The sequence below is a fragment of the Cheilinus undulatus genome, linkage group 7, assembly GCF_018320785.1.
Source record: "Cheilinus undulatus linkage group 7, ASM1832078v1, whole genome shotgun sequence".
Classification (NCBI taxonomy): domain Eukaryota; kingdom Metazoa; phylum Chordata; class Actinopteri; order Labriformes; family Labridae; genus Cheilinus; species Cheilinus undulatus.
Window position 1 is genome coordinate 19,438,227 of NC_054871.1, and position 16,069 is coordinate 19,454,295.

General features: G+C 37.0%; 1 protein-coding gene across 2 annotated transcripts; it reads left to right on the forward strand.

The window, feature by feature from the left end:
* Positions 1–968: 968 nt before the first annotated feature.
* Positions 969–15,154, forward strand: LOC121512695 (N-acetyllactosaminide beta-1,3-N-acetylglucosaminyltransferase 3-like). 2 transcript variants are annotated; one of them, XM_041792090.1, is made up of 2 exons: positions 969–1,101; positions 11,064–15,154. In XM_041792090.1, exon 2 carries the CDS (start codon positions 11,074–11,076, stop codon positions 12,199–12,201), a length of 1,128 nt encoding a protein of 375 aa, XP_041648024.1. In that variant the 5' UTR covers positions 969–1,101; positions 11,064–11,073; the 3' UTR covers positions 12,202–15,154. The 2 variants fall into 2 exon arrangements, with proteins under 2 accessions (XP_041648024.1, XP_041648025.1); XM_041792091.1 differs by lacking the exon at positions 969–1,101 and adding an exon at positions 5,805–6,283.
* The last annotated feature ends 915 nt before the right edge of the window (positions 15,155–16,069 follow it).

Sequence of the window (16,069 nt, forward strand, 5' to 3'; positions counted from 1 at the left end):
CAGCATTGGTGGACTTATTTTATATCACTGTGGCTGCAGGGAGACACCTATGTGGCTTAACCATGTTTTCTGAAAGCAAAAATTTAACTAAAAAGTGTACTAGTTGTGGATTGTACTTAAGCGCAAGAATGGATTAACCTTGACAGCCCTTGCCTCAGCACATACAAACATATTTCCAAAAGCTAGCAAGATAAATATACTAGTACTAATGAGTCTATTCTTGAGATACTTGAGATATAAAAGGTGGAAAGAGTACAAGAATATTATACTCAAATGAAATGAAATGAAATTAAGATCAAATGCAATAATATTAAATATAGCCTAAACGTATAAATATATCATTAAACACCAGACATATTTAATTCAATAAAACAATATTAATCAGTATGCAAAATATCTCACAAAACCAATTCAAAATTTTGAAACACTGAAGCATGCCATGTCAACACAGACATTTCATGGCACTTTAACAGTTACTTGAAACTAAAAAAAAAAAGTGAAAAAACATTAAATGAAACAAAAAATAATTTTGTTGAATACTAAAAGAATTTTTGAAATATGATGAGAATCATGATACACAAAAGCATCTGATGACATGCAAAATAATTTCTTTAAAAAACCAAAGATTTCATGAAAGGCAAACGTATTCAATTCTACACAAAAAATGTTTCTGAAACCCAAAGCGCTTGTTTGTGTTGCAAAAAAAAGTTTTTGTCTTCTGAAATGTTAGGAGTTTTGCAAAACATTTTTCATCATTATATTTAATATTTTTTCAATACGTTTCTTTTTTGCAGTTGGTGTGCTGGGCTTCCATAGCAGGTAGATAGATAGATAGATAGATAGATGTTCGTTTGTGATTATTGTTCTTTGAATCGATTGAATCGCAGACACTAAAGTGTACTTGTAGATCTAAGGATGGAGAGTGATGGATGGATGAATGGATGACCGCATGACAGGCACCGCCTAGCCAGCCAGCAGCCTAGACAGCAGATAACCAGGGAGAGTTATACACAGTCATGCTGCTGCTGCTGCGGTTCGCTGGACTCGCCAATAATTTTTGACATTACAGAGAAAAACTAGAGGATCAATCCCCTCAGAACGGTAAGCAGTCCTTCTCTGGTTCTTAAAGCTTGTTTTAAACCAAGGTGGTCGTCCACGTACCGCGCTGCTTTCCGGGAACTTCAAATGATGGCGTGAGTTTCCTTTAGAAAGTAACGGTCAATCTAACGCCACAATTAGCTTCACTGATTGTGACGTTTAATAAGTTGTTGCGGCGTAATTAGCCGAGTAGTAGAAAACAATTAATGGACGAACACATGGGCGTTTGGTGGCGAGGTGAAATTGGTTTTATATTCGACATTCGCTAATTTTTTGCGTTTCTAACTGTAGTAACGTGATGAAAACCGCACCATTTTTTTTTCAGGTTGGTATTATTTTGTACAGACAAGAAAGGCTGACATTTCACAGGTCTGACCAACTTACCAACATCAGCAAGTCTGACAAAAGCTTGAAGGAACTACACCGAATATGCCTCTGAGTACCATATGGCAGCCAGAATGCTTAGGGACCGCTGTAAAAGTGCAATCGCTGTAAATTATTTTTTTAATAACTCATTGAAATTAAAAGCTATCAACACCAGACTACTTCTTGTTTGTTTATAAGCTCACTGTCAAACTTTCACAGCCACTGGTATTAAAAAAATCTTTAATATTTCTAAGACAGAAAAGTTGTCAATGAGCATCATTTTTTCATATTTCTGACTTTATTTTTTGAATAACTCATTGAAATTAAAAGCTATCATCACCAACCTACTTCTCATCTGTTTATAGCTCACTGTCAAACTTTCGCAGCCACTAGTATTAAAAAGAAAACACCTTTAAATATTTTTAAGACAGAATAAGTAGTCAGTGAGCATCATTTTTTCATATTTCTGAGTTTATTTCTTTAATAAGTCATTTATATTAAAGAAATAAACTCAGAAATATGAGTTTATTTCTTTTATTTCTTTAATAAGTCATTGATATTAAAAGCTATCAACACCAAACTACTTCTCATCTGTTCATAAGCTAACTATCAAAAATTCACAGCCACTAGCTTTTTAAAAAACCTTTAAATATTTTTTAGACAGAGTAAGAAGTCAATGAGCATCATTTTTTCATACATCAGAGGGTATTTTTAATAGCTCACTGGAATTTCAAAATATCAACACCAAACTACTTCTTACCTGTTCATAAGCTCACTATCAAACTTTCGCAGCCACTAGTATTAAAGAAAACACCTTTAAATATTTTTAAGACAGAAAAAGTGATCAAACCTAGCTTAACAAGGTGCTGTGGCCTGTTTACTGTATCCCCATGTGTGCACTCCATGAAGACATGCCCCACAGGAAGAAGACCTCGAAGACAGGAAGCATTGGGAGGGTTTACAAAATAAAATAACACTTTGTATTAATTAACTGAACTTGACAGTCTCTACAGTTTAGTGTGATCCCAGTGGGGGGGGGGGGGGGGGGGCTTTCTAGCTCCCTCAAAAAACCTTTAAAAATTTTTTAGACCAATAACACTTTCAGGACAGTTTAAGACCACTGTTTATGTTGTAATTAGACTGCCAAACTGGGAATAACAATATTTCTGAGGAGGATATGAAGAACAGCACAAGACATGAATGTGGGAATGTGAAGATGGTAGAGGAATTTGAGGATCTAAAATGGAAGAGGAAGAAGCTTGGAATTACACTATAAATGACATAATTTGTTTGGCAGACTATGTCGACAGTAAATAAAAGCCTTAAATATTAATAAATGATGGTCACTACTTATTCTGACCAAGAAATGTCAAAAAGGTTTTCTGGAAAACAAGTGGCTGTGAAAGCTTCATAATGAGATTGTTATGACCAGCAGAAGCAGTTAAGCATAAACCAAGTATTTATTAACAAACTCAAAACTACAATCAACTGATAATGATTTCCACAAATTTTTAATGTAAAGTAAAAAATAAAAAAATTAAAATGACCAAAAAAAGACACTAGACAAATAGGTTCACACAACACAGCATAACACAGCTCTTTAGCAACATACACTACTTCCACTCTTCCTCTTGGCCCACTGGCACCAACTGAAGCTCTCTGCATTTTTATGCCCTTCCCTTATGGCAGAGTGGCTTCAGCTGTAGGAGTGAAGTCGCTGGCAAGGGCTCACACCTGGAGTAGATCAGACGAGAAAAAAAACAAACACAAACAAAAAGCACTACGGGAGGTAACAGTGAGAAATATTAATAAATGATGCTCACTGACAACTTATCCTGTGTAGGACATTTGTAATAGTTTTTTTTTTTTTTTTTTGAATACTAGGGGATTTGAAAGTGTCATAATACGATTATAAACAGATGAGAAGTAGTTTGGTGTTGATATCTTGAAATTCCAGTGAGCTATTAAAGAAATAATTTCATTGCCATTCGTCGAATGAAGGCTATGCAGTTGCTAGCTACACTATGTCTGTAATGTAAAGTATAACTATATAAATATAAATGTTACCTGATCCTTCAATTTAGTCCCATGAGCAAAGCAGCCAGCACTGCATGACACAGTTGTCAGGCAACCCATGGCTACACTCCGACGAGCAATATTAACAAGCAATATCCATGATAACAATTACACGTTATCATATGTAATACATTTTAATTGTAGTCGAATTTGCTCTTTTTTAATCTTACTAACACCCTTCTCATGTGTACAAAGAATATTATGTGACGTGATGCTTTAGGAAAACAGCCCAACGCTGTTACAGAAAACTTAAGTCCTTATAGATAATTATATGGTATCACAGTCATTAAAATTCATATTGATTTGAGCATAGGGGGCAAAAGTAGGCTTGACCTCGTGAGCATTTTGTTGGCCAGTTACTTAAAATTGCTTTTAATGATTAAGAAATAAATTTTGAATGCAAAAAGGATGCACATTGTCAGAATGATACCACCTCTTCCTCATTTTGAGCCAGCTAAATCCCTGTCTATCATCTGTATATTTCTCTGTATCCCATAAATGTCAGCATTCCCTTTATCTTTTGCTGGTTTATGAACAATGGAGGAATAAATTGCTACCAAAATGTTTTAAAGTGAAAGTAGAGGTAGTCTATTATCGAGTAGTCTTGTAACTATATCAAAATGATCAAAAATAAAAAAAAATATCTCTTTGACACTTTGACCAAGTGTGGTTCCCATTTTCAGCAAGGGCCCCTTGATGGAGCGGTTGTGAAACATTTAACAGAAGCAAGGAAAACAACATAGAAAAAACTGAAGCGCTTAAAGGTGACCGTTGGCCCCAGATGACTAACAGGGCTTGTAGGGAGGAACAACGTTTCTTATGAATCTACAAGGCTATTTTAAATCTACAGCCTATTTTTTAATCTACAGTGGGTTATCAGGTCTACACAAACATTTTAGACTATTTGATAAATCTCCTTCTTTTGCAATGTACAGGTGATGTAATAGTAGTTTATGTAACTGAACATTACATAATAACCATTGAGAGTACAGTAGAAATGAGTATATAGGCATAAAATGTAGCTAATATCCAGTTGTATCTAAAAGTCTGTGAATAAAGAACAGTCATTATGGTCTACTATTAAATCCTGTAGGGGAAGAATAACCTCATATTCTCTTGGACAGGTGCTCATACAAAGTGAAAGAAATAATTTTCAAGAGGTGAAAGTAAAATCACAACAGACACCGATTCACAATTTTAGGGGAAGTCAGACTCAGGGAGAGCGAAAGTGAGAGTCTGGAGGGTTCTTGGTCTTTTTCTTCAAAAAGGCCAAACTAGACTGAGCTAGATGAAGATGACGATGACAACGTGTCTACTCATGCTCATTTCATACGGAAATAGACTTGATCAAAAAGTGCAGTGGATATTTGATTCACATATAAGGCATATGCTGAAAGCAAGCTTTCTCTAGGTGACTGTAGTCCACTTTACGGTAGTTTGATGTGCTTTTTAAGAAAAAAATTGCAAGGGCCACTTCACCCAGTACTGTTTGAAAAAAGTGCTGTGGTATCATTATAAAATGCTTCATGGTAAATTGTTTATTGTTGTTGGCACTGTATATAGTATGAAATTATTTTATTATTAGTCTGCATGATAAAGTCAGCAGCATTTTAGGAGATTAGCACAGCATTTATTACCCTTATAAATAAATGTTTTTTTTCTGTAAACATCTAGTTTTACAGTCCCAGGTCCAAAAAAGTCAGGGTATTGTTTGAAATGACAATTAAAAATGCAATCCAGCAATATGCAAATACTTAAGACAACATATTTCATGTTCAAACTAATAAGCTTTGTTTTTTAAAATATGCTAACACTCTGAATTTAATACCTGCAAGACATTCTAAACAGCTGGGACAGTAGCTTGTGCACCATTGTGTTAGAGAAAATAACTTTCACCTTATGAAAACATTATTTTTACATTAAAACTACAATGTTAAATTCCTTTAAATAATAGAAAACAAATTAAAAGGGGAAAATATGCTCCTCTACCGCTCAGCTATCCTGTCACCTTACTCTCTGACCTAGCATTTACTCTAGGTTCTTACTGAGAAACACCAGCATGTTACCATTTCAGGTTTCAAGCAGGACCTGAGGCATGTAACAATGTTTCCCGCTGAACTGATAAGCCACTCAGATTGGTAGCTAGTGGCTGGCATGCAGAGATACTTTTCTGCCACCTTGCTTAAAGTGGGGAAGTGTTCACGGTGCTTTCTCCACCATTTTAGAGGATTTTCTTCGCTGGAGACACCAAATAGCTGCTCAGCTCTGTGTCTTGTGTTTGCTGAAGTGACACAGTGGGTGCAGATGAAGGGAACGACTCACTTCCTTTGAAAAAACTTTCCAATGACTACCTTGACTTCTTTGCTTCTGACGAAGACGTAGAGGGCTCTGCTCTCTGTCTGGTGCTTCCATTGCTGACTCCATCGCTTTATTCACCTTTACATGAATGGTGGGGACATGGTGGACTGAAATATGTCATTTTGAATCCAGGGTCAACAAAACTGGCTGTGTCCAGCAGCTCTTCTGTGGTGGGATCTGAAAACTTTTCCTTAATGTAATGAAGGATGCTGGTTTTAACTGTTTTGGTCAGTTCCACACATCTTCCTCCTCTGACAGCACCCATGATTGAAGGATGTGTAAGACAGGCTTCACAAAGGAAATGGTGACACTCTTCTCCTGACAGGGCATCTGTGAACTCCATCAATGGGGAGAGAGCTCTGTTGGCATTCTCTAAGACATCCAGGTCAGCCCAAGATGTCTTGATTTTTTATCATCAGTGAGGACCTGCATGATGGCTTTCTTTTGTTCAAGGATCCATGCAGTCATCATTTACATCTGGTGGCACATGCTGATTTCAGCTTGTGTTGTGGCAGGTTCAGCTGTTGTTGCACCTTAACTAATGTCTACTATTTTCCAATTATAGGAAAAGGCTCTGACATTTTATTTTTCTCAAATAACATACACACAAAAACACATAAGGATAAATTATATCATTGAGGGTTTCATATACTTTAATAATTTACAAATACAAAGTTTAAACTACATTAATAAAGGAAGAGAGAACCCTAGTATCTTGATTCTAATATACTTAATCATCAGGCTAATAACACATCGGGGCAATTTTATTTCATTGTTGCTGGCCGTGATGGCCAGAAGTTTTTCTTCCACGAGGTCCCACGCAGAGAGCATATTTCTTGGGACCTGTGCAATCATTTCTGACGTGTGATCAGCTGGAAAGTTTGCTGTCTCAAGGCATCTGTTACGCAGCTTTCATTCATCATCAATGTAGTGCAGCATAAGGCTTATGTAGTAGCTTATGTAGCGCTCCATTGTCCTACTTGATCAGAGATCAGCTGCGGCTGCGAAGCGCTCAACAGATTTCAGTTCAACAGCTACTTTCTGATGACATTTTTTATACAGGTTGGGCACCAGTCTTAACAAGTCCCCGGTTGTTAAAGGAGCTGTATCTTTCGTGGTGTAGTATGAAATGGCATCAGTTATTTCTTTCCATCTTTTAGAGTCATTTAGATATTGTGTGGCATTTATGCTTCCATTAACGACATCTGCTTTGTGGTGGCACTTGTTGCCGGGTACTTGTCGGTAGTCTCTCTTTTTTTGTGTCATGCTCTCTTCATATTCGGTGACACGGTTGTGCTCCAAGTGTTGAAAAAGATTAGATTGTTACCTTTGGTCGCAGAAATGATTTTTTCCGTGATTTTACACTTCACTACTTTATGGTCAACATCATCCTCTGAGCCTACGTCTGTAAGAGCTGGTGCGGGTCACATTCTCACCATCTTATCAGCTGCGGAGCATGGCCTGGATTACGCACGACAAGAGGAAATAACATTCCATTTGAATTTAAAATCTGCCAGAAATATAAAATAAATGAACTGGGCATGAATTTCAAATCTCAAACCAAAGTGGGATGAAGTTTTTGTGGCAACAAGTAAAACCTAAAGTCTTATCTGCGTGCCTGGCATGCAAACACCTCTCTCACTTTGTCATGGCACCTGTGCGATGAGCAGACCAATTTTCTTGTAGTATTTGCGACATAAATGTTGCACTGTACAGCCCTGCATATGTTAGCAAATGATCTTTTAGTCTCAAAATGCTGAGTTTTCTATTTTTGCCAGTCAGGGAGATTTAACACAGTGGTCACTGGTCATGTTTGGTGTCTTTCAGCTGGTGTAGGTGAGACTCTAAAGAATCTTCATATGATCTACTAATAATTTGCCTAAGAAAATACTCCCCCAGTTCAACCACTGTATTTAACATTAAGAGGGAATAAACCGACTTCAGACACTCCCTGTCTGCTTTAAGTCATCTTATCATTCAGTTTAGTGATCTGCTGCAGGATTTTCTCACACTGACAAGCAGAGTGACGCTTGTGTGTAGGCGGTCACTCTCTTCTGTAAATGTCGCTGTTTGCTTTGGGACTTGCCATCTAACTAAGCTTATAGTTTATTCAAATGACCTAATGTCTGAAATCATCTATGTCACTTATTCCACCCATTTTAAGGAGACATGACAGCGTTTGATTTCCTGCCAACAAACGCCCCGAGTAATGACACATGTGAGAATACTGCAGCTCACACTTGTTGTTCAGAGCAGTGAGGCCAAATGTGGGAAAGCTTCTATTTGTTGGCATCATTCTTTGAGACTCATTAGGCTTGAAAAACTCCCTAATGTTATTGGCAGAGGAACGTCCCAACCTCTTATTCTGTGTTTCTCTTTGAAGCAAGTTGTTTTCCAGCAAGGCCAGTGATAAACAGTGTTGACAACAACACTTCTCTTAGTTTGCATGGTATACGTGTGGTTGTTCTTATACTTTTGCTACAGCTGGTGCTGGCATGGGTTTCTAAAGTTCATTTAAGTTAAATGTGGGGCTGGAAATTTCCTTACATAGGGGGTGTGGACCATCCCTCTCTAACAGCAAACAGATTCAGAAATTAGTCACCAAGTCATCTTTGGATTAACCCTTACAGGCAAGTCTTCAGCCTCCCGACAAACTGATACATAGTGCTAGCTTGCAGTTATTAGTTCACCCCTTGGCTCACTCAAACTATCAACATTATACCCAAGTGTATGATTTTCAGTTGATGTCAGACTCTCAAAAACAGAAAAGCTAAAGGTCTTTGCACACTGAGCTAGTTTTTTTTATTGTCCAAAATTGCATGTTTAATGCATGTTTCATTTTTTTTAAAGCTCTCATACTACTCAGGTTTGACACACTGATGCAAAACTTTTGCACATTATAAGTATTTTCCAAACAGATTTTATTTTATTTTGCATCAGTCAATCAGTTAAGCCATTCAAATTATTATTTCAGTATTTTTTCATATGTGTAATATTGACCTTGAAATTAGTTCTTCTTTCACATCAGCACCATGCACACTGTGTGTGTTTTATTAATAGTCTGGTCTAAGTCCTTCCACGAGTGAGATTGTCCATATAAATACGTAAATATTTCCCTTATCATTATTATGATTATTGCTAATTTTGGGGTGGGGGTTGTATCTAAATATTGTTTTCACATTTTATTCCTTACTTTTATTTTATTGCTAGTTTTTGTCTTGTCTCTTGTTGAGCTGTTGTGATGACCAAATTTCCCCCAAAGGGGATCAATAAAAGCTTATCTTATACTAAATGGGTTATTGAGAGCAGTCCCTCTCTCTCTCTCTCACACTAAAATCTCACTTCTTCAAATACCATAATTTGCCAATAAATTAAGTTAGTATAAATTCTAGAACATAGTGGATAAGGGCCAAAATTTGTACTCACAGCCACGTACTAAACGAATTGAAAAATTATGCTCCAACTTGGGCCTTATAAAGATCTCTGTCAGGACCCAGCATTTTGAATTATTTTGTGTGTGAACAGAGCTGTATAAACCTGCCTTGCCCTGGCTAAGCGGAGCCAATACACACACCTGCAAGGTGATGTCAGAAAAATACAGCCACTATACTCCATAATCATATTCCTCGTTACTGCAGTGATTGATATGTGCTTATCAGGTCCACAGCTGTGTGAATCAGATGTTAAAGTGGGCCAACACAAAACTTTATGTAGGTTTTCTTTCTTTTTTTTTTTTTTTAATATTCTATTTCTTTGTTAGCTAAACATAGATTAAATCCAGTTAAAGCCAAACTTAGTGTTAAGAGGTGTCTAGCTGACATCCCCCTCATTTATGGGGCAGAAGTTTAGCAGGGTAAATGGCTCAAGTGTTTATTGTGTCTCTAGTATAATGTGTGAGCACACGCCAGGATTGTATGGATGTATGGATTAGTCAAGCCAGTATGTGAAATTTATGTTGAATGTTTGATCATCTTTTAGTTTTGGTTCAGTCTATCTGTCTCAAAGAAAATTATCTTTGTCCATTTCCAGGTATTTTGCTCTTTTTTTTTTACCTTAGTGTGACAGTGGCTACAGGTGTGATACTTCTAACCATCAAGGATTATTTTTAAATAGGGATGTTCTGATACCATTTGTTCCTTCCTGATACCAAGGTGTTGGGTATCAGCCAATACCGAGTATTGATCCGATACTGGTGTGAACTTTCCGGACTGACTGTGAAGGGTAGCAAATTATTTTAGACCTATAACTGACTCAGAACATGACTCAACAAATAGATTCATAATGTACAGCAACTCTGTGACCCTAAAGTTGTTTTTCTGCTGATTATTGAGTTTTACTCCTGAATATTTGAAGAACAATAATACAGGGATCTGCATCACAGGCTCTCTCTATTTCTCTCTCCATTACGCTCTATTCAGGCAGCACCACGTGATGACGGAGCAGCCTGCTTTTGGCTGACAGACCCTCACAAAGGGAAAACAATATGGCGGTTAGCAATCGCGCTATCGGTAATAGATGATCATAATTCGATTAAAATGGATAAAAAGACGTTCAGTATCGGGTTTGCTAGTGTGAATTTAATCATTAAAGTCCCCGGAAGTCACATGAGTTCCAGGCTCACTGAAAATGCTGCCGCAAGAGATTCAAAGGCATCAATAGCGTCAATGGGAAGGTAGAATGGCTAGCTTCAAGAGGAAAAACAAGAAAGAGGCAATGATTTATGGTTCAAAAGTTACTTAACTTTCTATAAACTGTCACTTCTTGTCGTGTACGACAAGAGGGCATAACAACCACATTTAGAGAAAAATGCAGCCACACTTCTTTGCTGCAGCAGTGGGTCCTTTGGGTCTTCTTCGCAGCTCTAAAACAGTAGCCTGTGCATGTAGTGCTTTCTGGCAGTGAAGAAGAATTGATTTTCAGTTTACAGTGCTAACATTTAGCATGGCTGAATAAAGCAAAATATAAAGCAAAATCAAATGGTATCAGAGCAGTGCATAAACTCGGGTACTTGCCGATACCAATACCTGCATTTTAAGCGGTATTGGACATATTTCTGATACTGGTATGGGAATCCAAACAACCCTATTTTTAAAATTATAATTTTATAAGTTGTTTTTCTGCATATGGAAATGTAATAAATAATGTGTTTTGTTTCATCATTGCAGACTTTCAAGGATGAGAACCATCAGAGCAAAAACCTTCTTGCTTGCAGTAGCTCTTGGTCTTCTGGTCCTCCTTCTCTGTAAAGATTGTATGGACCACAAAACCATCCACCTGCATGAAAATGTGAGAGAGGAGGACAGCCAAATAAGTCAACCCATCACAAAGAACTCTCTTTTGTACACCTTGCCAAGATGTCAACAAAATAAGTCAGCTTCCAACGTCACAGGCTTCAGCTCTCTTCCTGTGAGCATACAGGACTTTCTCTACCATCGACACTGTCGCCATTTTCCCATGCTGCTAGACCTTCCAGACAAATGCAGAGGAAGAGATGTTTTCCTTCTGCTGGTTATCAAAAGCTCACCTGGAAACTATGACCGCAGGGAGGTGCTGCGAAAAACGTGGGCTAAAGAAAGGGTACACAGTGGTGTGCGGATCCAAAGGATCTTTCTCTCAGGAACCACGGGGTCTGGTTTTGAGAAAGAGAGACTGAACAAACTTCTGGAGCTGGAGCAACAAGAGTACAATGATATACTTCAGTGGGACTTCAGTGACACATTTTACAACCTCACCTTGAAGCAGGTGCTTTTCCTTGAATGGATGGAGAGAAACTGTCCAAATGCTCGCTTCCTGCTTAATGGTGACGATGATGTTTTTGCCAATACAGACAACATGGTCGAGTATCTCCAAAGCCTTAAAGATAACGATGGAAGGAAGCACCTTTTTACCGGTCATTTGATCCAAAATGTGGGACCCATCAGATCATCAGCGAGCAAATATTATATCCCAGTTCAGGTACAGGAGTCTAACTCATATCCGCCCTACTGTGGTGGCGGGGGCTTCTTATTATCCGGCTATACAACTTTGGTCATATACAAAATGTCCCAGTCGATTTCCATTCTTCCCATTGATGATGTTTACATGGGGATGTGTCTGGCTAAAGCAGGACTAAGTCCGTCTTCCCATATGGGTGTAAAGACAGCAGGACTACATATTCCCTCTAACAAACTGGATGAATTAGATCCATGCATTTATAAAGACGTTTTACTAGTGCACAGATTCCTTTCAGCTCACATGTATCTTATGTGGCACAGAATACACAATCCCAGACTGAACTGTAGTCCTTCCAAGAAAAGGCTGTAGAAGAACTTATCTGTAACTCAGAGGTGTTTAAAGAACATACGGAGACTTTGTTGTTGGAGGTGTGATCTCAGTCTATCTACAGGACAGTACTTAGTAGTACTGTTTTTAACTCTGTTGTCATCCATCTGAATCAGGACAAACCCAGACAACAGATACAGATTATGAAGAAGGGAATAACAAAGCCATAGCTTCAAACATCTTGTGGAAATGTATGTCCAATTTTAACTGCCCTTTAACTTTACTTGCCTTTTCAAAGGCTAAGGTAAAATCATTTACAGGGCTGTACAGTGAAACATAATTTATATGTCACACATGCTACACAAAAGTTTGGCTTTGATACGAGGTTATTTCATTGCATCGCGCCAAGGCAATGAGAGATTGGGAGAGAGAGGGGTATGTTTGTGTAGGGGTTATGATTCCTAGGATGTCACCTGGTGTCAGACAGGGCCAACTCAAAGCATGCACTATACAGGTAGTAGTCATGTTTAAGGAGCACTGCCTCAAACAAACTCAGTGTGTTTTTATAAAGGCTCACATGCTAAAAATGCTAAATACAAGTATCAGTATAATTCCCCATTGTCATCTGCTTCTCTCTGAGTCTTGCCAGACTGCCCTTCACAGTTTACAGTCAGTGAAATGACCAAGTACTAAACTCTAACTAAAGGTTTCCGTATGAAATGATGCACACTTCTTTTCTTTGATATTGCAAGTTCTGCTGTTTATATAATCGATGCAAAGTCCCATAGTAGTGGTTGCAAGAGGGTCGTCTGAGAACTGGGTCTGCATCCTCTCGATTAATTTACCTTTATAATTGCTGATAATTGAATGTATGCTGCACAAGAGCAAATTTGCTAGTAGGCAAAGTAACTGTGACCTGACTGATGGGACCTGGGTACAGGTAAGGGTCCTGTCTTTTATAAATGAGATATTCCAGCCAACAGACTACAAGGCGTACAAACATGTTTTCCTTTATTGACTGAAACATTAATTGTATTTCAACAACTGAAGGAATATTTATTAATAGCTGAAATATTTTAAATATCACGTTTGCCTTTAAAGAAGTTGAGCCTGTTGAAACCTCAGTAGGTTTTGCGCTGTGTTTGTCTTCACCAGTTGCGTGTTAGGCCTTAAAGTTGTCTGGTCTGTCAAATCTTTGATTGAATGTGGGAGTGTGTTTGGTGTCAGTATAACTTATTTGTACAACAGCTCTCAGCCTGGGAATGGGACTTTGCTTTGCTAAGGGCTGGGTATTGATTTATGATACAGTCTATCTGCACACTGAATTATGTCCATTGTACATTTTTCTCCAATAACAGCAAACTATCATAAACAGACACTGAATGTTTTCTCATCACTTATATTTGAAATGAAACCAAAATATTTGAAGTGCACTGAGGCAGGCCAGTAAACTGGTACACTTTGGTATCAGTACCCAGCTCTGGTTGTGCTGTGGTTTGTCCACACTGTTACAGAAAATAGCCATAGATCCTCAGGGTTTAACAATAAAGATGTCATATGACTATTTTGGCTAAGGGCTTGTAAAACCTATGCTTTTGTGTAAGATTTTTTTTTAAATGTCTATTTATGTTGAACGCCATCTTAAAGGAAATTAAGTTTTTTTTGTGCCTTACAGTGCCTCTCAGCAAGAAACAGCTGTGAAAATGATTTATAAGATGTTTCTGAGGACAGAAAGTGTTAAGTTACCTAAATTCCTAAAACAACAGTCATGGTCAGACGGGTTTTATATGCTAAACTTCCAACTTTTTAAAGTTGATTATTGTAATGTGTTTTTCTTTTTCAATTATGTTATAAAAATGATTTTCATTTATTTTTATGCTGCTAAGATGGATTTTTTTTGTTTTATTTTCATAATGATGGCTTTGAGATAAATTTTGTACTGCATATAAAATGACTTTGTGTTTGAGCATAACAGGACATCCTTATCGTGTTTTCAGAGACTGCCCAAATGGAGACATTTTGGAGCCGTGCTTCTTTGTTTCCTCTAAAAACACATTCAGCTGTCTGAGTGGAATGAAGATGATGTATATATACCTCTGAGGGTCAGCAAACAATCAGCAGTTCATCGTGCTACCTGCCAGGGAGAGAAACACTATGTATGTACATGTTTACATACTGTATGTATATTTACACATATATGTGATAGCCCTGTGGACAGCTGTATACATTCAACACCAATGAGTCAGATTTTACACAGGACCTCAAATGAAAGAAAGTACCTGGGCAGCACAGGGATGTTAGGTAGTGTTGTGATTATGTTGTGTGCCACATGGTCAGATGGTCTGGGGTTTGTCTCCAACCCTCAGCACTTTACCACATGACTCTTTTCAACATAAATGCATAAAAGACCAAAATAATGATGAACACAAGCCATTTACCATAAAAAGTATAACCTACAATAAATGAAAATATAAAACCTGATTGTGGTCACCAAGGTGCCAAACTGCTTCTCATAAACCAAATTATTTGTCTTATGAGCAGCTTTAGTCAGGCTACATAGTTGACATCAGGGATGGGCAACTTTGGTTATCAAGAGTGTAGGATATTATTAGTTTAACCCCTGTGACTGCTAATAATTCAATGATGGGAAGAATATGTTGCTTTCCTGATAATTATAATGAAAGAAATTAAGAATGTATGAATTTCAAGTATTTTAGTGAAATTTAAAACTAATGATAAATCAATGAAAATAAAATTAAAGAAATTTGATAAATAAAGAATTGACAAAGCAAAATATTAAAATTTAGATAGAATAATATTTGAAAATTAAAAATATAATAAAAATGAAGCACTTTAGAATACATTTCTAATTTTGATAAAATAGAAAAAACTATAAAAAGTATTAAACACATTTAATTATAGATTAAAAAAACAATATAAAGAAAAATAAAATGAACAGGAAATAAAACTCAAAAGAAAATCATTAGTTAAATTTCATTTTTCAATAAGGAAAACTAAAAATAAAATTTATTCAAAACAAATGTAAAAAAATTAAAAGTGAATGCAAGTAAAATAAAGAGTATTTAGAAAACATAAAATGAAATTAAAAAAATATGTTAAGTTTTAGTTTTGATGCTTTAATGGCAGATATTGACTGATTTCTTAAGATTTATTGGTATTTAAATTTGATTTTGGGGCCACATTCAATTAAGTGGAGGGCCCATGTGGCCCCCAGGCCACCTGTTGCCCAACCCTGGTTTACATCATAATGAAAGGGGGGTTTTCTTTCTGAAAGTGTAAGGAAAGACGCTTTATAACAGTGGAACCCTGAGCATAACCAGACTCATGCTGAACAGCCATCTGTCAAAACCTTGCTGAAGAAAGAGTTTAAAACTTACCGGCTGGGGTGCAGATGGTCCTGTGCAGCCCAGATTCAAGTCCAGCCTGTTGTTTCTTTCCTGCATGTTATTCCACACTCTCTCGTCCCTGTTTATGTCTCTGTCCACTGTCGTATCTCTATAAATAAAAGCTCAACATGCATGTAGTTATTACTGTCATTTCCCCTTTTCTCACTAAGATTCTATCATAAAGTTCCCCCGTTTTTTGTGTTTCTTCATTTTAAACTGTTTAAACACTCTTAACATGCAGTAAAATGTAAATAACTGCCATATATTAAAAGTTCTAAGTATTGTGGAAAAATGGGCAAAAGCATGTACTCACAGGGCATTTTCTGAGCCTTTTATGGTTAAAATAAGAAAAGAGTCCAGAAACTCAGGATTTAAAGGGTTTTAAGCGCATGTCATATTTGGCACAGTGAGAAAATTAGTATTAGAAATCTTAAGAGACAAAAGATCTGGTCTAATTAGTTTTAATCTAAATTGTTAGATATAAAGGGAAGAACATCTATGAG